General features: G+C 60.5%; 2 protein-coding genes across 7 annotated transcripts; one reads left to right on the forward strand and one right to left on the reverse strand.

Moving 5' to 3' along the window:
• Nucleotides 1-75: 75 nt before the first annotated feature.
• On the forward strand, nucleotides 76-8,581 carry LOC115618487 (tumor necrosis factor receptor superfamily member 10B-like). 4 transcript variants are annotated; one of them, XR_004390011.1, is made up of 11 exons: nucleotides 136-405; nucleotides 3,840-3,972; nucleotides 4,335-4,463; nucleotides 5,165-5,279; nucleotides 5,363-5,454; nucleotides 5,561-5,650; nucleotides 5,753-5,793; nucleotides 6,233-6,373; nucleotides 6,529-6,686; nucleotides 6,817-6,898; nucleotides 7,001-8,480. XR_004390011.1 is itself a non-coding variant. In XM_030510103.1 (10 exons), the coding sequence occupies exons 1-10, from the start codon at nucleotides 331-333 to the stop codon at nucleotides 7,285-7,287; spliced, it is 1,185 nt and encodes a 394-aa protein (XP_030365963.1). In that variant the 5' UTR covers nucleotides 76-330; the 3' UTR covers nucleotides 7,288-8,581. The 4 variants fall into 4 exon arrangements, 3 of the variants coding, with proteins under 3 accessions (XP_030365963.1, XP_030365964.1, XP_030365962.1); XM_030510103.1 differs by lacking the exon at nucleotides 6,529-6,686 and having other exon boundaries at nucleotides 76-405; nucleotides 7,001-8,581; XM_030510104.1 differs by lacking the exon at nucleotides 7,001-8,480 and having other exon boundaries at nucleotides 150-405; nucleotides 5,561-5,793; nucleotides 6,817-6,900.
• Nucleotides 8,582-9,896: 1,315 nt separating this feature from the next.
• On the reverse strand, nucleotides 9,897-23,953 carry RHOBTB2 (Rho related BTB domain containing 2). 3 transcript variants are annotated; one of them, XM_030510099.1, is made up of 11 exons: nucleotides 23,916-23,953; nucleotides 20,946-21,023; nucleotides 14,785-14,986; nucleotides 14,498-14,601; nucleotides 14,219-14,404; nucleotides 13,096-14,120; nucleotides 12,108-12,226; nucleotides 11,883-12,033; nucleotides 11,695-11,783; nucleotides 10,952-11,057; nucleotides 9,899-10,876 (listed from the first exon to the last, which is right to left on the reverse strand). In XM_030510099.1, the coding sequence occupies exons 2-11, from the start codon at nucleotides 21,002-21,004 to the stop codon at nucleotides 10,638-10,640; spliced, it is 2,280 nt and encodes a 759-aa protein (XP_030365959.1). In that variant the 5' UTR covers nucleotides 21,005-21,023; nucleotides 23,916-23,953; the 3' UTR covers nucleotides 9,899-10,637. The 3 variants fall into 3 exon arrangements, with proteins under 3 accessions (XP_030365961.1, XP_030365959.1, XP_030365960.1); XM_030510101.2 differs by lacking the exons at nucleotides 20,946-21,023; nucleotides 23,916-23,953 and adding an exon at nucleotides 17,965-18,224 and having other exon boundaries at nucleotides 9,897-10,876; XM_030510100.1 differs by lacking the exons at nucleotides 20,946-21,023; nucleotides 23,916-23,953 and adding an exon at nucleotides 19,388-19,539.
• Nucleotides 23,954-24,189: the final 236 nt, after the last annotated feature.

The following is a 24,189-nucleotide window of genomic DNA, read 5'->3' on the forward strand; positions in this document are numbered from 1 at the left end:
GTGGTGGCAGGCGCACGGGATTTGGCAGAGCCCTGCCCCGGCCGGGCCAGCCTCCTCCGCGCCCGCTTCCTCCTGCTCCTCCTCTCCCTTCCCTCCTACCGCCTAGATAAGCGCCTTCACCGCGCCGCTCCAGGCAGAGTCCCATTCACCGCGCTCGGCGCTGCGCACCCCGCCGTGCCCGGGGCCTTTACGGAGCCGTGCCCGGGGCCTTTACGGAGCCGTGCCCGGGGACCTTGACTGAGCCGTGCCCGGGGACCTTGACCGAGCCGTCCCCGGTGCCGCGCTCACCCGCGGGGCCGCCGCTCCCCGCTCCGCTCCCTGCCGCGCAAGATGCGGCCGGTGCTGCGCTGCGCGCCCCGACGGCGCTGCCCCTCGCCGCTGCTGGTGCTGCTGGTGCTGGTCACGGTACGTGGGGCCGGGGCCGCGCCGTGGGGGGCTGTGGGGGGCTGTGTGAAGGGGTCCGGGACCCCCGTTGGCGTTGCCCGGTGCTGCCGCGGCATGCCCGGGCTTGCCGCGCCGTCGAGGGGCTGCGGCTGCCGCGCTGGGGAAGGGTCTTGCGAAGGGGCTGGGGGGGACACACAATGAATGGGGGGGGCAACAGGGGTGTCTGGGGCTGCCCTGGGATGGGGGTGCGGGTTCAGCCGGGGTGGGGGCGGTGGGAATGGGGAGTGCCGCTGGTCTAGGGGAGCAGGGGTTAGGGCTTGCCTGGGGAGAGCAGGGGAGGGAGCAGCGTCCCCTTAACCAGCGATATGGGGGGGATCGGGGGGTTGGGGTTCATAGGGGTTCCCCCTCCAACTGGGGGGAAGCTGGGGCGATAGCGGGGTCACCTGCCCCACGGACCATGATGGGAGCGGGGTTATGGGGGGCTCACCTAGTCTGGGGGCTGTAGGAAGAGCGAGGGCTACGGGGGCTCGCCTGGTCCAGGGGACTGGGGGGCTGAGGCTATAGGGTGTCCCCCATGGCACAGGGGCTATGGGGAGAGCTGAGGCTATAGCGGGGCCCAATGGGCAGGTGGAGGTCAGGGGGGTTCACCAGGGCTGATGGGAGGGCAGCAGCGCCGGGGGGGTTCAGCAGGGCATGGGGGGGCTTTGGGGCAGGGTGGGAGCAGCAGCGTGGAGGTGGGATGGGAATGGTGATCTCAGCCTCCCTGGTGCAGGGCTGCGGGCAAGTGGCTGAGCGAGGGCCATGGGGCTCCACGTGGGGCTGGAGGCCTGTGCCAGGGGGATTTCCACTCCCTGCCCTTCCCAGCCTCGATCGCCATTTCAGTGTTGGGATGTCTTGGCAATGCCAAGGCTGAGCGGGGTGTTTGAAGGCATCAGGGTCGGACGCGGGCAGGAATGCTGCCTGGTGCGGGAATGCTGCCTCTCCAACTTGCCCAAGTGATATCCAAACCCTGCGCGCCGCTGGCTTTTAGGACAGAAAATCCCACCTGCGTGGATCATATTTGCCCATGGATTGGGCGTTGTCGTAGAGCTCGGAAATACCTAAAGTCTTGTCTCATCTCAAGTCAGTTGGATCCTACCCTGAATTTTAGGCCCGTGCTGCCACGAGGGATCGCAGCGGAACCATGGCTCCAGGACATGTGGTTGCCTGCTCCGCACTGGAATTCCGCTCATTGAAATCAGCACTGCCCGTAGCTGTTTGAAAAGAGTCAGCTCCTCATCCAGTCCCTTCGATATATTGCTTATCAGAGTTTATTTAGACGTGCCTGGTGAAGTCAGGCCTTACTAAACCCATCACCTAAGGGCACGCTCTTAAGATCCTTTTTCTTTCCCTTTTCCTCCCATCTTCCATTCAATGCAATGAAAGGGGAGGAGGGACCTGCTGGGACTGACAATGCCCACGTAATAATCATACGATATTGTAGCTGCAGCTCTTCCCTTCACTCCACCAGTGCCTGTTGCGTCATGCCTGGACCTTGGCCACTGTGATGGGCTGCTGAGAAGGAATGCTCCTGGATCCGTGCTTTTGTGGGAGCTCACATTCCACCTGCGGGCAGCCGGGGGGGGAACCTCCCTGCGTTAGTCACACCCGTGCCCATGGAGCAGCAGCAAGTCGGGTGCCTGCTGGCACCTCCTTTACCCCTGGTCCTCCACTGGCTGAGAGCCTCTCGCGATGCAGGGCTGTGGATGCTCAGGAGTTCAGCGAGGGCTCTGTCCTCTGCTGCAGGGTCCAGCTCCTTCCTTGGGATCCCTTCAGGAGAAAAACACATTGGGGATGGAAGAAGGGAAGGTTCAAAGCTTGGTGCTTCCCGGTGCTTTTCCTGAAGGTTTGATCATCCTGAAGGAAGAGGCTTTTACCTGCGGAGGGTACCCAGATTCCTCTGCCTCGAGGCAGCGTGGCTTTGTGTGGGATGTGTACCCTGGGTGAAAACTACTCTTGGTTTCACCCACAGCTCCCAGCCTGGTTTCTCCAGCGCTTTGGGAGACCAATAGCTTAGTCAGGGTTAGTCAAGGCTGCCGAGGGCTTTGCGGTGGGCTGGTGTACTTGAACTGCATTTGCTGGGGAAGGTGCTGTGGGCTGATAAACCTTATCATGCACTCGGGCAAGCTCTGCCTGAGTTTCATGAAAAGCTCCCCCTGCACCAAAGGGGCCTTTCGCACAGCACATTGTGCTGTGGTGCTGCTGCGATCACCCTCATGGCCTGGCAGAGTTTGGATAGAATCACAGCCTGGGTTGGGTCGAAGGGATCTTAAAGCTCCCACAGTTCCAACCCCCTGCCACGGGCAGGGACACCTTCCACCAGAGCAGGTTGCTCCAAGCCCCTGTGTCCAACCTGGCCTTGGTGGTAAAGAACAGGGTCTCAGCAGTGGTGTCTGTGGTCTGTGCCACGCTCTGCAGCCCCGTGACCTGCTGCAGCCACTTGGGAGATGTCCAGGGAGGAAGAGGAGGGGAGCAGCTCTGTACATGGCCAGGCTGGCCCAGGGGGAGGCAGGAGCACTGGCGTCTCTATTGTTTTAACCTTTCAAAGCAGCTTCTGAGTCACAGAAGAAATATTTGCCTTAAGAGGCAGGTTTCATGCTCATAGTGGGAGGGGAAAGGGGAAATGCCTCTGCGAGGCTGTCACTGCAGCGTGGCCGGGCATCGTCTCCCTGGATCCGAGGGTTACAGGGGCGAGAGGCTGGAGGCAGGAGCAGGTTTATCCCCATGGGGCAGCTGTGCCCTGTGCTGGTTGAGCACGCGGGGACACTGGGGTGCCCCAAAGCCCCCCAGGCCCTGATGGGGTGAGTGTCTGTCCCTGTCGAGTGTTGTGCCCCCGTAGCTGGCGTGACCCGGTACAGGAATTGCTGAGCCAGGGAAAGGTGCTCGGGAGCCAGCGGAAATGTGGCCCTTGTTTTCCCGATCCGCAGTAAGATAACACGGATAAGGCGGAAACTGGGAGCTTGGAGCAGCCCAGGGTGCTTCTGGTGGGCACAGGAGCCATGTACCAGCCGTGGGGCTGGTTTCCTCCCCACAAACACCCTCCCCATCCCTCTGCCGCTTTCTTCGGTGCTGTGGGTTCACGCGCTCAGCAATTGGGGAAGGAAAAGGGGCTTGATGTTATCCTGAGGAAGCGTTAGGGAACTTTGGCCTTGATGATAACCTGGCACACGGGAATCCCTTTGCAAACCTTTGACCTATGCTTTGCCAAGGAAATAATCACCCTGTGATGGGAGAAGTGCCCTTCACCTGCATGGAGGGGAGGTATGGTCACTGGGTCCAGCAGCTCTGAGCCATCCCAGGCCTCCTCTCCCACTTGGTCTGAGCACACTGGGCAGAGCCCTTGGCCGTCTCTTTCTTCCCTTGCCCCATGGATTTGGGGTGGGTTTCAAACCAGGTTTTTCTCTATTGCTTAACAGGAAGTTTCTTTGGGAACGGCTGCATTGGCACTGAATAGGAGGGACAAGTTGGATCTGTTGGACCCAAGCAGGGGAGAGGAAGAGTTTTACCTAGTCCAAAACAGCAATATCTATTGCAGGAAATGCGCTGCGGGTAAGCATCTCACCATCACACCCTGTGCAGCCTCACCCTGTCACCATGGTGGTGTCCTTGCTGCCTGTGAGGAGGCAGCGGGAGCTCCAGCTCTCCCATGCTCCACTCTTATAGAATCCTGGAATGGCTTGGGTTGGAAAGAACCTTAAAGCTCATCCAGTTCCAACCCCCTGGCAGGTTAAAGCCAATCCCCCTTGTCCTGTCCCTACAGGCCAGGGTACGGTTGGCAGAATAGGGACTTGTCTCATCATGAGATCTGAGGACTCATTATGGGAACATTTTCCTCCCTCTCTACAAAGACATCTCCCTCCTGACCTGTATGTTCACACAAACACCCTTTCTTTCTCCTCCCCCCCATGCAGGCACCTATGTTGAAGACCACTGTAAAGAGCAAAACGGCTTCAGCAAGTGTTTGCCCTGTAAAGACAATGAATACATCGAATACCCCAATGACCTGCACAACTGCTTTGGCTGCCGGACGTGTCGGGAAGGTAGGAGCTGGTGTGTGAGGGCTGCTGGTGGGGGCCTTGGATGGAAGCATTGCTCTTCTCTTGGCACAGTCAGGTTTAGGGCAGGAAAGTGTAAGACTGAAACTAAACAGCAGAGAGTGACTTGGTCTTCCCCAGGCCCCAGGTCATTAGCGGTCAGCTCAGGTGCTTGTGTTAATCACAGAATCCTGGAATGGTTTGGGTTGAAGGGACCTTAAAGCTCATCCAGTCCCAACCCCTGCCACGGGCAGGGACACCTTCCACTAGAGCAGATTGCTCCAAGCCCCTGTGTCCAACCTGGCCTTGAACACTGCCAGGGATGGGGCAGCCACAGCTTCTCTGGGCACCCTGTGCCAGCGCCTCAGCACCCTCACAGGGAACAACTTCTGCCTCAGAGCTCATCTCAGTCTCCCCTCTGGCAGGTTAAAGCCATTCCCCTTGTCCTGTCCCTACAGGCCCTTGTCCAAAGCCCCTCTCCAGGTTTCCTGGAGCCCCTTTAGGCACTGGAGCTGCTCTAAGGTCTCCCCTTCAGGAGCCTTCTCTTCTCCAGGCTGCCCCAGCCCAGCTCTCTCAGCCTGGCTCACAGCAGAGCTGCTCCAGCCCTCGCAGCAGCTCCGTGGCCTTGCTCCAGCAGGATTAATGAGCATGAGTGACTGAGCGCAGCGTGCAGGGCTGGGGACAGTGCTGTCTGCTCTCGCCCACAGATGAGGTGGAGCTGAGTCCCTGCCGAGCCATCCGGGACACACAATGCGCCTGCAGGAACGGCACCTTCTGCTCCCCGGAGCACCCCTGCGAGATGTGCCAGAAGTGCCGGCCCCGGTGAGCTGGGTGAGGCGATGGGTGCCTCTGTGACGGGTGCTGGGACCCCCGGCCCTGAGCCTGTCCTGTGCTCCCCTCTGCAGGTGTCCCAAGGGCGAGGTGGAGCTGGCTCCCTGCACGCCGCTCAGCGACCGCCGCTGCGGGCCTCCCGCCACCACCTTCTCCGGCCTCTCTAGTACGTGTGGGGCTGCTGTTGGGGGGGAGATGGGCTGAGGGATGGGGCAGAGCTGCTGCTGAGACCAGGAGCATCTCCCCACACGCCCTGTGTTATCCCCTTGCAGCCGGCTTGGCCGTGGTCATCTCACTGGCAGCACTTCTGGTCCTCGTGGTGCTCCTCTGCCTCTGGAAGCACTACTGCTGCCATTCCACAGGTGAGCACAGTGTGATCCCACCCTCACCAAGGGCTCTGCATGGGTGGGAAGAGGGACCTGCTTTGGAGGATGAGGGATCACAACACTGCTTTCATCTTCCAGGGGACAGGAGAGACCTGAGCAGGAAGTCCTGCAGCGTGGTGGTGAGTTGCTGGGTTAGTGGTGGGCCATTGTGTGTCTGGGATGAGGTCCCCCATGTCCTCTGCTCCCCATGTTGCCCACAGCTCCTGGGAAGGCTAAAGGAGCAGGAGGATGAGTCTCATCCCTGCAGGGATGTGGTAGATCTGGGCTTAGCAGAGGAGGGTCAATGCTCCATGTGGAGTGCTTGCAGCTCCCTCCCCAGTGCCTTTAGCCTGGCAGTGTGTTGGCACATCCAGGGTCCCCAGTGGGGACCCCAGTTTGAAGGGAGGGCTGTGCTGTACTGGGGTCACTTCAAGCTCAAGATGAGCACACAAGCCATGCCCTTGGAACCATGGCAGGGCAGATGCTCGTGCTGTAGGTGGCATCTTTGAGGGGTCAATGTGAGCCCTGCCCTCCCAGGGCCACCCAGCTCAGCTGGTTTGTGCTTCTCTCCTGCCACAGGACTACCTGGTGCAGCATCTGATGAGGTTCCGGAGCAGGGGCCTGGGGACACAGGACAACATGCGCAACGAGCAGTTCTCCCGGGATCAGCTGCTCTCCGGGACACCAGGAGAGGTGACTCCCAGTGCTCCAGGACCAGAGGTACGTGAGCGTGCTCCTCTGCTCCATCCCACTTGGCCAAGGTCTGATGCTTTCCTCTGCCTTCACCAAGCTCATCAGCTTGGGGGCATCCAGGGCTGGGCCATGGATCCTGCATGGAGACAGTGAGGGGTTCCTTGTCCTTGTTCTGAGTTCAGGACTCTGAAATCTGCTCGCTGCAGTCGGCTGCCACAGTCCTCTGCAGATTTAACACGGATGCCGGGCAGACAGACAGGAACCAGGACCCACGAGACACCTCTCTCCTGCTCGTGGCCTGCTCTCATCCCAAAGCCAGGAAACGATGGGTGTTTTTGGGGTGTGTGGTGATGTCCTGCCCCAACAGCCCCCAGAGAGAGGGAGAAGGTCTCCAATCCCCCCATGAATGGGGCTTGGGGACAGCGTTTGTGCTGGGGCTTGGTGGGTGCTAGAGGACGTGGTCTTTCCAGGTGACAGCGCTGGGGACCTCGCAGCCCAGTGTGAAACCCAGGAAGAAACTGGTTCCAGTGCAAGGAGCAGAGCCTTATGCCCGTAAGTGTTGATGCCCAAGGGATGTGCTGGGGGGCAGCGAGGGGTGAACCTGCTCTCCAGGCTCTGCCCTGTTCTCTGAGCTTTCCCCTTTTCCCCCTCCAGGTTTGCGAAGCAGTTTTTACACCTTTGCCCAAAAGGTGCCCCACGACCACTGGAAGAGGTTCGGCCGAGCCCTGAATCTGCTGGAGAATGACATTGCCCTCGCAGAGAAGGAGGGTGGGCTGGAGATGTTAATCGAGATGCTCAAGAAGTGGCAGGAGAAAGGAACAATCGACACCTCTGTGAACACACTGCTGGACATCCTGCACCAGATCAATCTCGGAGGGGTTGCAGAGGACATCTCCTCCCAGCTGGTCAAGGAGGGATCTTTCCAGTATGAAGTGAGCTGAAGAGCAGGGCAAGCCCTGCATCTCCCTGCTTCAAGCTGAGGCCACAAATACCTCTAAGAACACTTGAATTTTATCTTCTGATAGCTCTGCTGTGACTCCTCAGTAGCCATTGCACAGTTGGAGCCAGGAGGAGTTGATCCTCTCATGAAATGCAAACCTCATGGTCCTCTCTGCTGAAGCTATGGGCTCAATGTTGGTGCTTCCTTATGAAATCCAAGCTGGTGCTTGGATTTCACTGGGTCAATGCAAAGAGCCTAAAACTACTGCAAGCTGCCTCTGGGATGGTCTCACTTGGGAGCTCTGGTACTATATGGATGTCTTCAGGACCAGTGCATAGAGGGCCTTTGCAGGATGTGGGCATCCCTGTGGCTTTTAACTGGATCATCTTTTTTGGAGGGGTTCCTGGCGTCATGCAATGGCTTCTGCTTGTAGGACATTTCTAAGCTGGCCAGCAAGCTCAATACTGTATGCAGAGTGGGCAAGCATTAACTGGGTTCTGGGGTTACCTTCTCAAAGCTGTTGAGTGAATGCATGTAGGTGATAGCGGTTCTGCTTGCTGCTAGGAATCAGCTTGAAACTGGACTTTGAGGGGAGAGTGGGAATGGTTTACAATGGTGATCACTGGGGTTGCAGGGAGCGAGTGAGCTCCTCGGAGCAGGATGGGCAACATGGGCAGCAAACTATTGCTGTGCCAGAAACCTCCTTCTCCATGGCCTTGGTCAAGCGGGTTAGTTCCCCTTCCCTTGGCCACGGCATGGCTTTGCTGTCCCTGTCTCAGCCAGCTTGGAAAGATGAATGCACTGAGGTCTGAGCACGACTGTGGGTACCTGCCATCCATCCTCCAGCTCGACGGGCTGCTCCTCGCTGTGCCTCTTGCTCTGGCTCTCACACATCGCTCAGGGACAACTTGGCTGGAAAACACAACTGCTGCATTACTTGAGCTGGGGGTGTGCTGCCCTCCCAGCACAACCCAGCCCACCAGGACCTTCCTTCCCCAGTGTGCTGGGAGAGTGCGAGGGGCATCACCAACCCCTCTCTGGCACCTCTCCCGCTGCTGCCCATTCTCCCCAACACTTAAACTCCCCCAGCGATAAAGCACAAGCAGCAAGGTTGTATTTACGTATTTATTTAGTAATGTAAACCTGTACAGATCTTAACTTAAAAGCGAATATAAAAATAGTGTTGTTTCTTTATGCATGGGTGTGTTTTTATACAGAGCTCTGGCCCAGCCAGTTTCTTATTTCCAGTTTTTACACGTCTCTTTATGAAGGAAGAATAAACATTTAAAAAAGCCTCCTGATTCCTCATCTGGGTTTTTTCCCCCCCTCCCTTTGTTCTGCCATAACGCTGGCAATAGGCTGCTCCGGGCTTCAGTGGGCATCAAAGGAGCTGGACCAGATGCTCAGCACTGAGGATCCAGCCCATGGCATCATCACGCCAGCATCCCACTGGGAATGCTGCCCCCCAGCTCTGCTCCTGCCAGGGAGAGCCTTCAGCAGCAGGCCTGGGTTATGCCTTTGCACCTGCACCATGAGTCCTGTGCTCTTGAGGTGCCCGCAGGAGGCTGAGACCTCGGTCCCTCGAGCGCGCAGGGGTTGGGACCCTGGGCCCAGGCGATGCCGTGACCCCGTGATGGGGCTGCTGCTGCCGGGGGGGCTCCAGCGACACCCCGCCAGGGCTCTGTTGCAATAAGCTGCGTTGCAATCCATGCAGTGCTCAGTGAGAGAAGGGCTCTGCTCGCCCCAAGTGCCCCTTTGAGCTTCCCACCAGCCTTTGCACTGCGGTTTTACCCATGGCACGGCTCAGAGGCGAGCGGTCAAAGCTCTCGGGGACCTGCCAGGAGGCTTCATGCCCGGGGTCCTGTCCTGGGCAGCCCCAGTGTGCCTCTATGCATGCAAACCTGGGCAGGAGGCTCCTGCAGAGCCAGGCACATGCAGGGGATAGTGCCGGGACACAGGCCCGGCTCCCAGCCTGGGGAACGCAAACAGGGCTCGGAAGCAGCCCGGATTCAAAAGGGAAAGAAACTTGTCATCCTACCTGCTCGCTGGTGCTGCCAAGTGCGAGAACACCAAGGGGAAGCTCGCTGGAGCTGCAGCCTTGCTCCTGCAGCTGAGGATGAGCATGAGCATGCGGAACGAGTGACTCCAAGGTGCTCTACAGAGGCCAGGCAGGAGAAGGAGCGATGCCGAGCAGGAGGGGACACCACCGGGAGCATCCCTGCTGGGAGCATCCCTCCAGCAGCGGCTTCTCCCAGGGATGGGGCTTAAAGGAACGTCTCCATTCCCAGCTGAGGAAGGCGAGCAGAGGTTTGGGTCTCTCCTGCTCACCCACCCTGCCTGTCAGTCCTGCAGAGCCCTGGGGCCACGCTGCCTTCTCCTGTGGTAGGTACCTGCTGTGCTTGTGCACCTACAAGGTGGGACATGCAAAGTCAGTCTGATGGTAAAGCCACCTCTTGTTGTACAACGGGGTTTTGACAGCTGGATCCTGCAGAGTTTCCCTGTCCCTGTCCATCCCAGGAGCGCTGGTTGCAGGGTGCTGGTATCACCCCAAGCAGGGCACAAGGAAGCCCCGTGTCCAGCCGCTTCCTCCCAAACACACAGGGACCACGCTGGGCTTTGAAAACACCATTTATTACAATGGAGCCTTCCAGGCTAAAATCCCAAGGCAAGGGCCTGGGGGTGGTTTCTGCTGTGGCAGGTTGTGACGGGGAGGTGGGGTTGGGAATGGGGCTTGTTTTTTGCTTTAGGTTTTCCTGTTGAACAAAACGGAGTTGAGAGGCAGGAAGGAGAGAGCTCCTGAGCTCCTGCTCCCAAACCAGGACAGACCCCACTCGTGAGCAGAAGGGAAGCTGCAGTGCCTGGAGGCAGCTGGGGACCAGGGTCCCCTGCACTGTGCCTGACCCTGCTGCAAGTCAAAGGGGGTGGCAGAACCCCCGCAGCGGCTCCGGCTGCCCAGGGTGGTGAGATGCCGTCAAACCAACCATATCCCACAGCTCCTGCTTATAAGTCAGAGTGGAAGCCGATGGGTTTTAGTTCTTCTTCTTCCTCACGCTGCTGATGTTCACCAGGAGAAACAAAAACACCCCAAAAATAACCCCACAACAGCCCTCGTGCTCCTGTAAACGTGAGTTTCTCCTGCTGCTCGGTCCCTGCCAGTCCTGCAGCATGTGTGGGGAGAGCAGGGCTCCAGGAGCTGCTGCACATCCACAGGGATGGGTCCCTGCTACCACCATCTCCTCCAGAGCTTCGGCCAGTGGCGTCTGCTCCACGCCTGGCGCTGGGGCAGCTCACCCCCATTCCTCCTCCTCCTCCTCCTCCCCGGGATGCTGGAGCCAGGGCGAGGACGGGCTCTCAAACCACAGCCGAGGAGGAGGAAGAGGAGGAGGAAGAGGAGGCTGTGGCTGCCGACGATGAAGGAGAGGAGGAAGGGGAGGAGGAGGCGTTCCAGAAGAGCCAGCGCCTCTTGGGCTGCCGTTTGAGGTGGAGGTAGTCTTCCTTCTCCCGCTCCTTCTTCGCCCGCTGGTAGTGATCCTCCTCCTTCAGGTACCACACCGGCGGCCAGCGGTGCTTCTCGAAGTACTCCTGGTTCTCTGCAGGGACACGGGGGGTGAGGGCAGTGCTGGGACCGCCGGAACCCCTGTCTCCCCGCCCCGGCCCCCACTCACCTCCCGACATGGCCTTCATGTCCCGGGGGAACTTGCGGCAGACGTTGTTGTAGTTGGTGCAGATGTGATGGAGGCACCAGTCGGCGAGCTGGTAAGCGCAGTGGAACTGGGAGAGATGGAGCCCACGTCAGAGCCACCACGGCACCGACATGCACCACGGGGGCAGCAGGGGGGGTTTGCCCTATTCCTCCACAGGCATCCAAGCCCAGATCCTGTTGTCCTCTCTGCCAGCACAGCACCACCCCCCACGTGCCAGACCCCTCTGCATGGCACTGCTCAGCACCTCGTGCATCCCCAGCCCTGCCAGCATGGGGTCACAGAGTCATGGAATGGTTTGGGTTGGAAGGGACCTTAAAGCTCATCCAGCTCCAACCCCTGCCACGGGCAGGGACACCTTCCACTAGAGCAGGTTGCTCCAAGCCCCTGTGTCCAACCCGGCCTTGAACACTGCCAGGGATGGGGCAGCCACAGCTTCTCTGGGCACCCTGTGCCAGCGCCTCAGCACCCTCACAGGGAAGAGCTTCTGCCTCAGAGCTCATCTCAATCTCCCCTCTGGCAGGTTAAAGCCATTCCCCTTGTCCTGTCCCTACAGGCCCTTGTCCAAAGCCCCTCTCCAGGTTTCCTGCAGCCCCTTTAGGCACTGGAGCTGCTCTGAGGTATCCCCTTAAGGAGCCTTCTCTTCCCCAGGCTGCCCCAGCTCAGCTCTCTCAGCCTGGCTCCAGTGCTCCAGCCCTCTGTCCTACCTGAGCCAGCTCCAGGAACACGAGCACGTCCCCGTCGATGTCCACCATCATCTGTGCCGCCTCCATCAGGCCGGTGACCGTGTACTGCTCTGTGATGGACACACAGGGTTAGAGTGGCTGGGACCGGGTGACACAGCAGCTTGGGGGCAGCGGGGGGACACCATCACACTGCAGGCGGAGAGACTTACCAGTGAGAGCCACCAGATGCGGCAGGCAGAGGCGGTTGGCGAGGATGATGAGCTTCATGTCGTCGAGGTCGGGGCTGGAGCTGAACTGCCCGGTGTAGAGATACTCCAGCACCGCCCGCATGCAGCTCTTGCTGGTGTAAGGAAGCGCCACCTACGAGACACACACTGTTGTCACCCTGCGACCGTCCCCGTCTGTCCCACCCTCCCTGCGGGCTCCGTCCTCACCTCGTTGGTGGAGCTCTCCACGAAGGGGCCGCCGAACATCGCGGCCATCCAGTCGCAGCTGGAGATGAGCAGGGGCTTGTGGGCACTGATAGCACCATCATCCAGCACGAAGGTGACATCTGGGGACAAGCAGAGGGATGCTGCTGGGACCATCCCTGTCACCCAGGGCTCAGACACCCCCTGTGGCACGTCTCGCACCGGGGACCGCAGAGGGAAGGGGATAGATCCTGGTACATCCTGTGGTTTTTTTCCTAAAGATCCCTATTTTGTTTCCCAGCATTTCCTGATCGCTCAGAGGACTTTGGGGAAGGGCTTTGGTTGGGCTCTGGCTCTTCCCAGTGGTTTTCCCAAGGCACATCACGACGCGTTGGGAAGCAAAGGGGAAATCCCAGGAATTAAATATCTCGCCCAAGCTTGAATCCTCAGGAAAGAGCTCAGACTTGCTGGGGATTTCCCACCCGCCTGCTCTGCTCTCCACCCTGGGCCACAGCTTCTCCTCAAGGCCAGCACATATTTGTCCCCTGACAGTGGCAGCTTGGCCACATCGAGGTCCAGCCTCACGCAGCCGGTGCAGCCGGAGGGATGCCGGGACACTGACACCCTCCTGGGACGTCACCCTGCAGCACCGCGGCACACGCCGGTGGCACGTGGTGCTGGGGAAGTCCCATCGAGGGCGCATTGCTCCTCGTAAGTCAGATGACCCAGTGAAATCTGGGCGCGGGGAGGCAGGAAGCCACCTTTGCTGCTCTCTGTGGATAAACAGAGCTCTCGGGCGGGCTGGGCAGCAGCAAACCCTGCGGAAGGACCATCACACTCACACTCGCTGGGTAAAACACAAAGCTATAGAGCTCCCAGAAGCCCAAAGCGTGACCAGAAACCCTGGGGAAGGTACGTCAGCTCCTGCTGACCCGCATCTCCGAGCCCCCATCCATCCATTAGAGCCCCCCACAAGGGAGATGTGGTCCTCCCCCTCGGCCCACAGTTGTACCCGAGAAAGTCCCCTTGGCCAGGCATTCCTTCACCCGGTTGGTCCTCCGGACGTGGAAGGCTTTGGTGATCTCCTGGTTCATGAACGCCTCGTTGTTGAGGATGTTGGCCACCATCATGCGGAGGTCGAACACCTCCAGCAGCTCAGCGATGTGAGCGATGTGCATGAGGTCCCGCTCGTTCTCATCCAGCTCCCCTGTGTACAGGTACTTCAGCACAGCCCGGAAAGGACCTGGCTGGATAGAAGCATCCATCTTCACCACCACCATGAGCTTGGACTTGTAGGTCAGCGGGTCTTCTGCCATCTCCTCCTGGATGCTGGTGAAAGCCCGGCTCCAAGAGGAGAGATTCCTTCCCCGCCGCAGCCCGTGCTCCCCGTTCTCGTAGCGGTTGCCCCGCAGGATCCCATCACTGGTGGAGGCTCTAAGGCACGGTTTTCTCTGGCCAGACCCGGCCTCCTCGGTGCTCTCACAGATATCAAAGCTCGCGGCACGGAGGAGGAAATCCCGCCCGTGGTGCCTCTCCTCTTGGTGCAGCATCCGCTCGGCGGCCGCGGTGACGGCCACCCCGAAGCCGTGCCCCGCGGTGCTCTGCTGGTCCTCCTCGCTCAGGTCCATGAGGAACAGGTCGTAAAACTTGGAGGAGGAGGTGGAGAGGTAGATCTTGTGTGCGTAGATTTTGATCTTCTCTTGCAGCACCAGGATGACGTCCGCGCACAGGGGGTCCTCCAAGAGGTGGGCTGGACGCTCCTCGTTGTTGGAAGGGGGGTCCGGGACGATGATGATGGGTGGAGGGGGCTTAGGGGGCAGGAAGGGGGCTTGGAGAAGAGGCCGCTGCACGTTGCGGAGGTGAGACTTCCAGAACTGCAGGTGACGGCGGGAGATGAGGGCGGCGCGGATGGCGTTGTCGAAGACATCCTTGATGCCAAACTGGGCCACCACGCTTGTCTCATAATAGGGGATCCCCAGCTCCTTGGCCACCTCCCTCCCCTTCTCCGGGGGAAGGATCTCATTAGGTTTGATTGGCCTGAAAAAGAGGGGGGACAATGAAGAGACCTCTTCACATGCGTGATAAGGAGAAAGCGTTGGGCAAGCACAGACATCTCCAGGGCATGAGAGTCCTACCTGGCCAAGGGTCGCCGTGCCCGATTGACGGCCTCCAGGTCGGCATAGCGCAGGTCGAGCTGGCAGCCCACCAGGATGACGGGCGCGCGGGGACAGAAGTGCTTGATCTCTGGGTACCACATGGTCTTCACATGGTGCAGGGAGTTGGGGTTGGCGATGGAGAAGCACAAAACCACAACGTCAGACCTGTGAGGAGAGGAAAGTGAAGGTCCAGCTCGGTGATGGAGCTTTGCTCTCCCTCCATGCCCAGGGTAGCACGAGGCTCTGCCTCTCTCCTACCTGCCATAGGCAAAGCGCCTGTCTTTGTGGTGGTCACCAAAGGTGTCCCATAGCCGCAAGGACACACTAACATCATCTACCACATCTCGGGAGCGCTCCAGCACCTGCGGGAACAGAAACACCATCCAGCTCCTTAGTCCTTGAGCCCTGAGAGAGCGGGGTTGTCCCCACCACGTGCAAGGTACGGAGGAGTAATCCCCAATTCCCTCATGGGGAGGATGCAACTTCATCTCCTTGGGGTTCCCTTGGGGTATCTATGAGCTGAGCCCCGCCAGCATCACCCTCACCTCCTGGCAGACGCGGTACTGGTCGATGGCCCACACTGTGGGCACATGGGTGGCGAGGAGCTGGTACTGGGTCAACGTGGCGTTGCAAGCGCGGGCGCAGATGAGTCGGGTCTTGCCCACCGCGTTGTCCCCGACCACGACGCACTTGATAGTTTCTACGTTTGGCCTCTCATAATCCATGTCAGAATCCATTAATTGGGACCTGGAGGGGAAAGGAGGGGGGTCGGAAATATGCCGGGAGAAGCCAGGGTGGGTTGTCTCTAGATGGGATGGGATGCCAAGGGGGAGTGCAGCAACAATACGATGCTGATGCTCACACTCGGGGCCTCCAGCCCCTGGCAGCACAGGGGAAGCGCTGCAGTGACCGGGAGCCCCGGTGAAGGTGGGAATGCAGGCAGGGTGCAGGCAGGAATGCAGGCAGGAACGCAGGCAGAGTGCAGGCAGCTCCCAAAGCTCCCCACCAGTCCCCTTTAAACCTGCAGGTCCCCGTGGCAGCGTGCGTCGCTGTGCCGCGCGTCAGACACATGCCCTGCGTTTCATCCCCTCCTCCCTCCCCGCTCTGCCTCACGCTTGTTCATGTGAGATGAGGCTTCTTCCTTTTTTTGCTCCCCTTCTTCCTTTCCCCTTTCTCCCTCTCCAGCCTTTGCAAGCGAAGCTTCCAGATCCAACCGACCGAGAGCGCACACAGGCACCGCCAGCCTGGCTTGGGGGGCTCTCACCCTCGGCACTGGCCTCCCACCCATTCCCAGAGGGGAGGTTTGCTCCCAGCTAAGAGCAGCAAAGGAGAAACTCATCACGTGTCCAGGAGGATCAGGAGCCATCGGGTTTGGGAAGGCTCCCAGCATCTCCAACCTTCCCGGATACTCCCAAGAGAGAGGTTGGTGCTGTGGGTGCTGCGAAGCCGATGCAAAGCATCCGTATCCCGTGAGGTGTAACACCCTTTGCCTGCTCAAAGCCCCCTAAATCAGCCAGAATGAACTCACCACAGCATTAAGACAGGGATTTATGTGGTTTCCAGGAGGAAAAGCAGGGAGGAGATTGAACCAAAGGGGAAAAGGACAAAAAAAAACCACCTCACATCCCAATTGCTTTGAACTTCCCAAAACCACAGATCTCTTCCCCCTCATCACCCCCTCCTGGCCCCGGCCTCCCGAGCTGCTATAATAAACCACCAGCGCAAAGGCTCAGTGAGCTAAAGCACCCGGTAACGATGGCAACGGAGCGTGGGGACCACGGCCGCAGCGCCCCAAACCCGCCTGGCAAGGACTTCCCAATGTTAGCACCTCCCTCCCGTGCGCAGGCTCCCTGAGCACACCTGAGCTACACCAGCCCGGAGGAGACGGCACGTGAGAGGGCTCTGCACCGAGCAGCATCGGGCCACAGGGCAAGCGTAGGCAGAGGCGGGTGGCACCGATCCAGGCCGCTTTAGGTGCCAGTGCTTAGACATCGGCTGGTCCCAAGGCAAAAGTTCTCTGAGCAGTTGCCTCATCCCCTCCATCCTTTGGGATGCGGGGAATTCTATCTGCTGAGGGCATTGAAAACTGGGAATTGCCACCTCCTTGGGCGCTGCCCGGTGCAAAGGAGTCAGGGCAGGTTGTCTCCTTCCCCATTAGCCCCTGGATATTTGTTTCCATCTCACACATCCCCCTCCGCCACTGCCCCTGCTCTTCCCAGGATCAGCTTTGCTCTATGGGACCAGGAGATCTCTGGGGGGACCATGGAGCTTCGCTGCAGTTATTTTTAGGGCCAGCCATGCTCCCAAGCGGGCCAAGCTCATTCAGATGGTGGGGAGAAGGCACATGGAGATGACAACTGCGGGTGGCTGTTTGCATGCTCATCCTGCACCCAGCCGAGCACAGGGGGAAGTCTGGTGCTCCAAGGGAATTAAGGGCTAAATCCTAACAGGATCAGTGCCTGCGTGGAGGAGAGGAAGAGGGGGACAGCAGCAGGCATGAAATATGGGCTTGGAATAAAGCAGAAGCACAGTGGGGAGCTCCCATCACCCCTGGAGGGGGCTGAGCCTCTTTGCAGGGACAATTCCAGCAGCACCACGTAGCCACCTCCGCAACCACCTTCCCCCCGTCTCTCCAAAACCCACCAGAGAGCAAGAAATAACCCGAGATGCCAAAACATCAGAGATCGCCCCTCAGGAAAAGCCTTTCCCTGTGGAGCAGGGACGCTCCAGCCAGCGGCAGCCCCCCCGGCACCGCTGTCCCTGTGCACCGCAGCCCCCAACCCAAACCACGGGCACCCAATTCACCCCAAGGAGACCCCCCAGAATCGCTCCTTCCAGGCTGCCCAGCCCGCGGTTGCCAAGGCAACTGCACCATCACCCCCGGACCGTCGCCTAGCAACTCCCAGGCTAAAAAATCCTCCATCCCGCACCTCGCGAGCGGAGGAGAAGCCCCAAACCGTGGGGGAAACCGCCCCAAAACGGCAGCAACGCACAAAAATAACGCGGCCCGCCCCGGGACCCACCGACCGGCAGCCGTGGGGTGGGGGGGAGACGTGGCCCGGAGGAAGGAGCCGGGGCTGTGCAGGCCGCGATGGGAGGGAGCGGGGCCCCGAGCGGGGCTGCGGCACCGACGGGCCCGGCCGCGGCACCGGGGACCCGGAGCACCGGGAGCGGGGCATTGCGATGGGGCCGGGGATGCTCGGAGCATCCAGATTGGGTGTGCAGGACATTGCAAAGCGGCTGAGGAGCACCGGGACTGGGTGCGGGGCTTTACAAAGGGGATGGGGATGCTCGGAGCACCCATATTGGGAGTGCGGAGCATTGTAACGAGGCTGAGGAGCAACGGGAGTAAGAGCGGGGCATTGCAATAGGGCCAGTGATGCCCGGAAGACCCACATCGAGGATGTGGGGCATTGCGATGGGGCCGAGGGCCCTCGGAGCACCCATATCGGGGGTGCGGGGCATTGCAAGGGGCCGGAGGTGCTCGGAGCACCCATATCGGGGGTGGGACATCTCAAGGAGGCTGGGTTAGAGCCAGGCCGGGGGTGGGGGGCACAGCAATGAAGCCGGGGGTGCTCGGTACACCCAGGCCGGGACGCGGGGCACTGCAAGGCGGCGGCGGGTGCAGCGGGACGGGGCCGGGCCCTCGCTGTCCCCCGCGGCGGGGCAGGATGCGCAGAGCGGGGCTCGGGAAGCGGCGGGGGGGGGAGGTCCCCGGTACTTACACCAACACAGACGAAGCGGCGGCTCCCAGGGGCCGGGGCCGGGCTCGCCCCTCCGGACATGGCCACGGCGCAGGTTGCGCGGCTCGGCTCGGCGAGGCTCGGCGCTGCGCTGCGCGGCTCAGGGCCTGGGGCGGGGGGGCCCATGCCGGCACCTCGGCCGCCCCGCTCTCAGCATCCGCGGCCCGCTTCGCTGCGCGGAGCCCTGCGCGGAGCCTTGCGCGGACGAGCCCTGCGCGCTGCAGTCGCGGCCGCCCCGCCTTTCATTCACAAAAAACAACCGGCCCCACCGAGGCCCCGCCCCCGGCCCCCCGCCGCCGCCCATTGGCTGAGAGAGACCGGGGGGGGTACTCCTGGGGGGCTGCGGGACCCACCTCCTGCCCCCTGCCCTCCCTCGCAGGGGTCTTCATCCTGCCCCTCAGCATCTGCACCACATGGGGTCCCTTGTCCTGCCACCCCAGTCCTGCCCTTCATAGGGACCCCAATCCTGTCCCCCACAATCCTGCCCCACATGGGGACCCCCATCTTGCCCCCTAGTTTTGCCCTGGATGGGTCTCCATCCTGTCCCTAACCCACACCTGTGTGGGCCTCCGGCCCTATACCCCCATCCCACCCTCCATCATCTGCTGCATCCAGCCCCCATCCTCTCCCTGCATTCCACCTCCATCCTCCCTTGTCTCCCTGCACTCCTGCTGCTGGGAAGGGGCGCATCCTCTGCCTGCCCCCTCCTTGGACCTCCTTTCCCCCCTAACCCTTGGTGGAGGGGGGCTACACAGGTTCTTCCAGCCCCCCAGCTCCCAGCCAGGCCATGTGTGGTGCTGGTGCTGCTGCCAGGCCAATGGTCCAGCTGAGGATGGGGCTGCACCAGAGAAGCCCCCTCATGTGGCTACTCACAAGCCCCAGACACCCCCTGCCCCGAGCACCCCGGGCTGTTCTCTGTGTGTGTGGGGCAGATGTGACCCATCCATCCACACTCTCCAGCGCAGGCCGCACGCTGCAGTGCTGCCCTTGAACCCCAGCCTGTAGCGCTCCTCACAGCCCCCTCCTCACCCCACAGCCCCCCCCAGGGCTGCCCCAAACCCCCAGCTCAGGGCACATAAAAGCCCAGAGTCATCTCTGCAGCGCGGCTGCCGGGAAGGCGTCCGGCCCCGCTGCCTTGACCCCGTACATCCGCATCATGTGATGCTTCGCCATCCTTTCCCAAGGCTTTCGGCCGCCTTTCCCCCCCCTCTTCCCGGCGCTGGGTTAAGCTCAGCCTCCCGCTCCCCTCCCGCTCCCCTTCCGCTCCCCCCAGGCCGCCGGCAGCCCGTGGCACTGATGCAACACCGCGTCAGCCGGCGTCAAACCCCGGCGCTCGCCTCAGCTCGCAGCTCCAGCAGCCCCCGTCCTGCTCCCCATCGCAGCCCCACATCACTCCCCGCCTCACCTAACTCGCAGGACGGGGATCTCTCTCTCCATAGCAGAAGGAGATGGAGTCGCTTATTGGGGAAGGGGGGAGCCCTTTTGGGTCTGAGCCGGGCATAGGCAGCTCCCGGTGCTGCCTCCGAGCCCACGCCGGCACCGTGAGCCAGCGGAGAAGCTTTTGGCTTCACGGGGAAGCTGTTTAGTGCCCTGCAACGGGAGCTGCGAGCAGCCAAGCCGCAGCTTCGAGCTTTCTCCTGCTTGGAGTGGGTCACGGGGAAGGAACACGTAAGGCTGGTTTGCCAGCCGCATGATTTGGCTTATTTGCTCTCTTGTAGCAGGTGCTTAATTGTGGCATAAAGAGTTCCCGGCAGCTTTCTGGGCAGCCGAATCCCGCCTGCGCCCTCCCTGCCAGGCACAACAAAAGCACAATTGTCACTCGCGGGGCTCTGGAGCTCACCCAGGCCCTTTTCCCGGCAGAAGCAGCAGAGACACGGTGGTGGGAGGCACCGGGGAGGGCTCCGGGCACAGGAATGGGCTCCGGAGCATCTCCATGGGAGGAGAAACACGTGTCTCAGCTGATGCGCTGCATCCCGCTGCTCCCCAGGGAGCCCACGCTGTGGCACAGCATGGCATGGTTGCCCATGGCACGGATGCCAGCCCCCAGCACCGCTGCCCCTGTCAGGGCTGTGATTCCAAGCCTGTTCTCTCCCTGCTCCCATGGCTCTCTCTGATTTCAGCCTCTTGAACTTGTCCCAGAGGGCTCCCATCTGCCCAGCTCCACAATCACCCTCATTCTCAGGCACAGAGCTCCAGACCCGATGCTGAGCGCTGGGGGGGGACCACACCAGAGAGCTCGCACTGCTAAGCACCCCATAGCATCCTCCTCCCTCCATCTCCCCCTCCCCAACAAGGAATGAAGAAGCTCTGCGGGCATCAGAAACATCAGCAGACATTGCTCCAGCCATTGGCAGCCTTGGGGTAAAGGTCGGACTTGATGATCTTAAAGGTCTTTTCTAGCCTGGTTGGTTCCATGATTCCATGTCCTCCCTGGTAAACTTTATGACTCTATTTAATGCCGGGAGCATTCCCATCCCCTCCCGGGTGCTCCCTGTGTGTCTGCGCAGCCTCGCTGGGGGTCAGCATGCTGGCTGCACCACTGCCTCCCTGACAGATGCAGGGATGCAAGCCCATTTCCCTTTTGCTCCTTGGAGCAGCCCTGCAGCCACTGGAGCCACGAGAGGGCTGCCCACCCAGTGCCCCCCGCCCTGGTCCCCACATAAAGCTGAGCTCAGCAGTATTCACCTTGCAGAGGGCAAGACCAAGGCAACGCATCCCTCGCGGGCAGCACCCTGGGAACAGTGGACTTCAGAGGGAAGAGACCCCGATACCCCCCAGCAGCCCCCGCTGCTGTGGACCTGCCTTTGCCTTGCTCTGCCCTAAACCCTGCTGTGGGTTTTCTGCCTTCTCCATGCGGGAATGAAGGCGGCGTGGTGGCGTGTGGCTGAGGGGAGCAAAGAGCAAAGTCCCCCGCAGAAAGTGGCTGGAGGAAGAGTGCTTGAGGAGGATCAGAGGGTACTTACAGGCTGTGGGCCATGGCAGTCATCCTCCCGGCGGGGCTGCCTTTCCCTTGGGTTTCCATCTCTTTCTCCCGGCAGACCCTGAAGGGGAAGGGCAGAAGGGCTCTGTGAAAACACCCCACGCATGGACTCGCATCCCAAAGCCACCCCCTGCGCTCTCGTCCCACTACCCAGGGCACAGAAAGCCCGCTCTCAGACACAAGGTTTGCTCTCCCCATGCCACCGCCTTCACCACACAAAGCAGCTGAGGGGGAGAGGCACAGACCCATGCAACAGGCATGCACGGACCCATCCCTTCCACTGAAGCCCAGCAAGAGCCTCCTCTCAGCCCCAGTGGTCAGGGGGTCCCCCAGTCCCCGTTCCCTGCTCCAAGCACCTTACCCTGGGACTAGGAGCTTCCCCTGCAGCCACATGCAGCCCGGGCAGTGCCTGGTGCCACCACCAAGCACGTTTGCCTTGGCCAAGGCTCCGGAGCAAGGCAGGGCAGTGGGGCTGTCCCCTCCTTCTCTGGCACTGCATCACCCGCGCCTGCACACGTCAGGCTGGAGCAGAGTCCAGGCTGGGCTTTGATCCCGGCAAAACCAGTGGATGCCTGGCTCCTGCTGGGAATGGGGTTCAGAGACCCACCGTGGTGCTGGGTCCTTCTCTGGATCCAGCCAGGAAGAGCAATGAGAGTCAGCCGCACAATGTGCTGCTCTGAAAACCCCCAAATCTGCTTTTCTCGCTGGGGGATGCTACAAGGGATCTGTAGCATCCCCCAGGCTGTTGCCCCAGGCATCCGTGCAGGCTCCATCAGCCTTCCCTCACCAGGAAGGGAGGTGGCAGCTCACAAAAATGTTGTTTATGGGCTTAATATCCATATGGACCCAGCAGGCAGGAGAAGAGTCCATCCAGCACCCTGCCAAAATGGCAAACCCCAATCCCCATGGATGTGCCTCCACGGGCTGGGAAGGAGAGTCCAGGAAACTGGAGGGGAAGGTCAAAAACAAGCAAAAAGAGCATTTCTGCACCTTTCATCTCATGTCTTGCCACGGCAACAGGGTCTATCTCCGAGCCAGGAGATGGGATGCTCTGGAAAACCACTGCATATGCATCCTCTGACCCAGCTACACGCCTGGCTCCCGTCTGTCAGCCCTGAAACAGGGCACCTGATAGGCCACGGGTGATAACTCATCCTGCCATCGACACCATGCAGGATCCCAGGGATTCATCACTCCCTCTATCAATATTTAAACCCAGAAGGAGCCATTTTACTCCTGTTTAATGCAACATGTTCTCCAAGCAAAGCATCCTCCCTCTAGCAGGGCTGATAAACATCTGGGGCTCTCCACACACACCTAGAAACGGGGCCCAGGGCACAAGTGAAGGTCTCAGCTCGCGTGTGCTGGATTCCTGCACCCTCCAGCCGGGATGTATTGGATTTACCACACTAAGTGAGATGAAATCCCAGCTCCTGCTGCTCCTCCAGCTGCTTCCCATGGCCTCAGCCAGGTTTGGGGATGCAGGGCCGGCCCCATGCTCACAGGAGGGCTGCAGCTGCAGCCGGGAGCGCTCAAGAGCTTGGGATGCTCCATGCAGCATTCACAGTTTCACCCAGCATCAGGAGCTGCTGACACCTCGTGAAAACACCGCGAAAAGCTGCTATTTGGGGAAAGTTCCTCTTGTAACGGTGCATCCTGTGGCTTCGCTGCTTCCCTTTTCTCCTGCTTCTCCTGCTATGGGAAGGGCTGCAAAACCAGGCTGGTAACACCGCCAGCGAGCCCGGGCTTGTCATCAGGGAGGGAAAATACCCCCCCCACACCCTACCCCCAAGGAATTCATTCTCATATGGCACCCAGGGAGCTGCTATGGGTGCAGGGGGGGCTGCCTGCCTTGCTGCAGCTTGGGGACCGATGCTCAGAGAGAATGGGGAAAGTGGGACCTTCCTGGGTCTTGTCCCATGGCGCAGGGCTGGGGGGGTGAGGTTGGGGGTGCTGTTATCTCCATCTTAAGAAAGGATAATTAAAAACTCAAAGAAGAAGGAGTCTGTTTCTAAGCAACTGTCTCCAGTGGGGATGGAGAGCAGAGAAAGAACCATTGCTGGGGAGGGAGGAAATTTCTGGGGTCCCACAGCCCCCAGCAGGACCTGGGGGTGAGGGATGGAGCAGAAGAGCTGCCTGGGCCCACCTCAGCCACGATGGCTGTTTGAAAGGCAGGAAAAGAGGGGACATGGAGGTGTCAGACCAGCAGCAGCCAGCGCTGAGGCAGGGCAGAGGGTCATGGGTGGGAGCATCACCCCCTTTCCCCACCACAGCCCATGGGAGAGCATCTGCACCTCGTGTCCCTGCTTGTGGAACAGCACCCGAGCCCCAAAACCACTTCCTGCCCCAACGGCTCCTGGGCAGACGTGTTCCCCTGCCTGACCGCAGGCAGCACGAGCCAGGCCGGCAGCGCTGGCTGCAGGGACGCCCTTGACTACCTGCCAGGGGACATCAACACCCCTTATCGAGGCAGCAAAGAGCAGCCACGGAGAGCCCCTGGTTTGATCCTTTCCCACGGGACAGCAGGGTGGCATCTGCCCCATAGCGCAAGTCCCTTTGCCCCCACAGCCTGATGTCTTCTTGCTCTCTGCCCACAATGGCAACATCAGTTGCACCAGTATGACCCATGGAGCCCCGCTGGGGTCCAACAGCCCAGTTGCCAACAGCTCAAAGGGGAGTGAAGGGGCAAAGAGGGGATGAGGAGCTGAGAGCATCACCCGCTCCAGAGGGTCTGCACCAGCCGCAGCGCTGCAAACACCCCGCGGTGGCACCTCAAACCGCCCCAGTGCAGCCCACAGACCCATTCCCAAACCTTCTGTATCCCTCACAGCTTCCCAGCACAGGGAAAACCCCCTCAGCCTCACCGAACCCCGTCGCTGGGGCTGGGGCCAGCCCTGGCAAAGCCTTGGGGGGGAATAGGGCTGAATGTGCTGGGTGCAGGCGCTGTGGTTACCTGCGAGCTCCGGCTCGGCTCCGTCCGCAGTGATCCCCTCCGGTCCCTTCGCTTCCCCAAGGTGCCAACTGGCCAGGGCAGGGAGGACCCATTTTTATACGCTCGCCCATGTGATCCAAACAAATGCCCTAAGGATGAGTTTTTGCACTGACACAAATAAAGGGGCCGGGACTAAAACCTGTTGGACCACAATCCGAGCTCCACAGACGGGAATTTTCCACTCTGGGTGCGCCGGCGGCACGCGCCAGGGCCCGCTCCCCATCATCCCGCTTCC

The sequence above is a fragment of the Strigops habroptila genome, chromosome 21 (genome assembly GCF_004027225.2).
Source record: "Strigops habroptila isolate Jane chromosome 21, bStrHab1.2.pri, whole genome shotgun sequence".
NCBI lineage: Eukaryota > Metazoa > Chordata > Aves > Psittaciformes > Psittacidae > Strigops > Strigops habroptila.

Excerpts from the sequence above, each read along its gene's own strand:
- RHOBTB2 (XM_030510099.1), bottom strand. The coding sequence starts at position 21,004 with ATGGAAACCCAAGGGAAAGGCAGCCCCGCCGGGAGGATGACTGCCATG. Across the intron at positions 11,784-11,882 it reads GCATCTGGTGGCTCTCACTG|AGCAGTACACGGTCACCGGC; the intron begins GTAAGTCTCTCC and ends TGTCCATCACAG. Across the intron at positions 10,877-10,951 it reads CATGAAGGCCATGTCGGGAG|AGAACCAGGAGTACTTCGAG; the intron begins GTGAGTGGGGGC and ends GTGTCCCTGCAG.
- LOC115618487 (XM_030510102.1), top strand. The coding sequence starts at position 331 with ATGCGGCCGGTGCTGCGCTGCGCGCCCCGACGGCGCTGCCCCTCGCCG. Across the intron at positions 3,973-4,334 it reads TTGCAGGAAATGCGCTGCGG|GCACCTATGTTGAAGACCAC; the intron begins GTAAGCATCTCA and ends CCCCCCATGCAG. Across the intron at positions 6,374-6,816 it reads CCAGTGCTCCAGGACCAGAG|GTGACAGCGCTGGGGACCTC; the intron begins GTACGTGAGCGT and ends TGGTCTTTCCAG.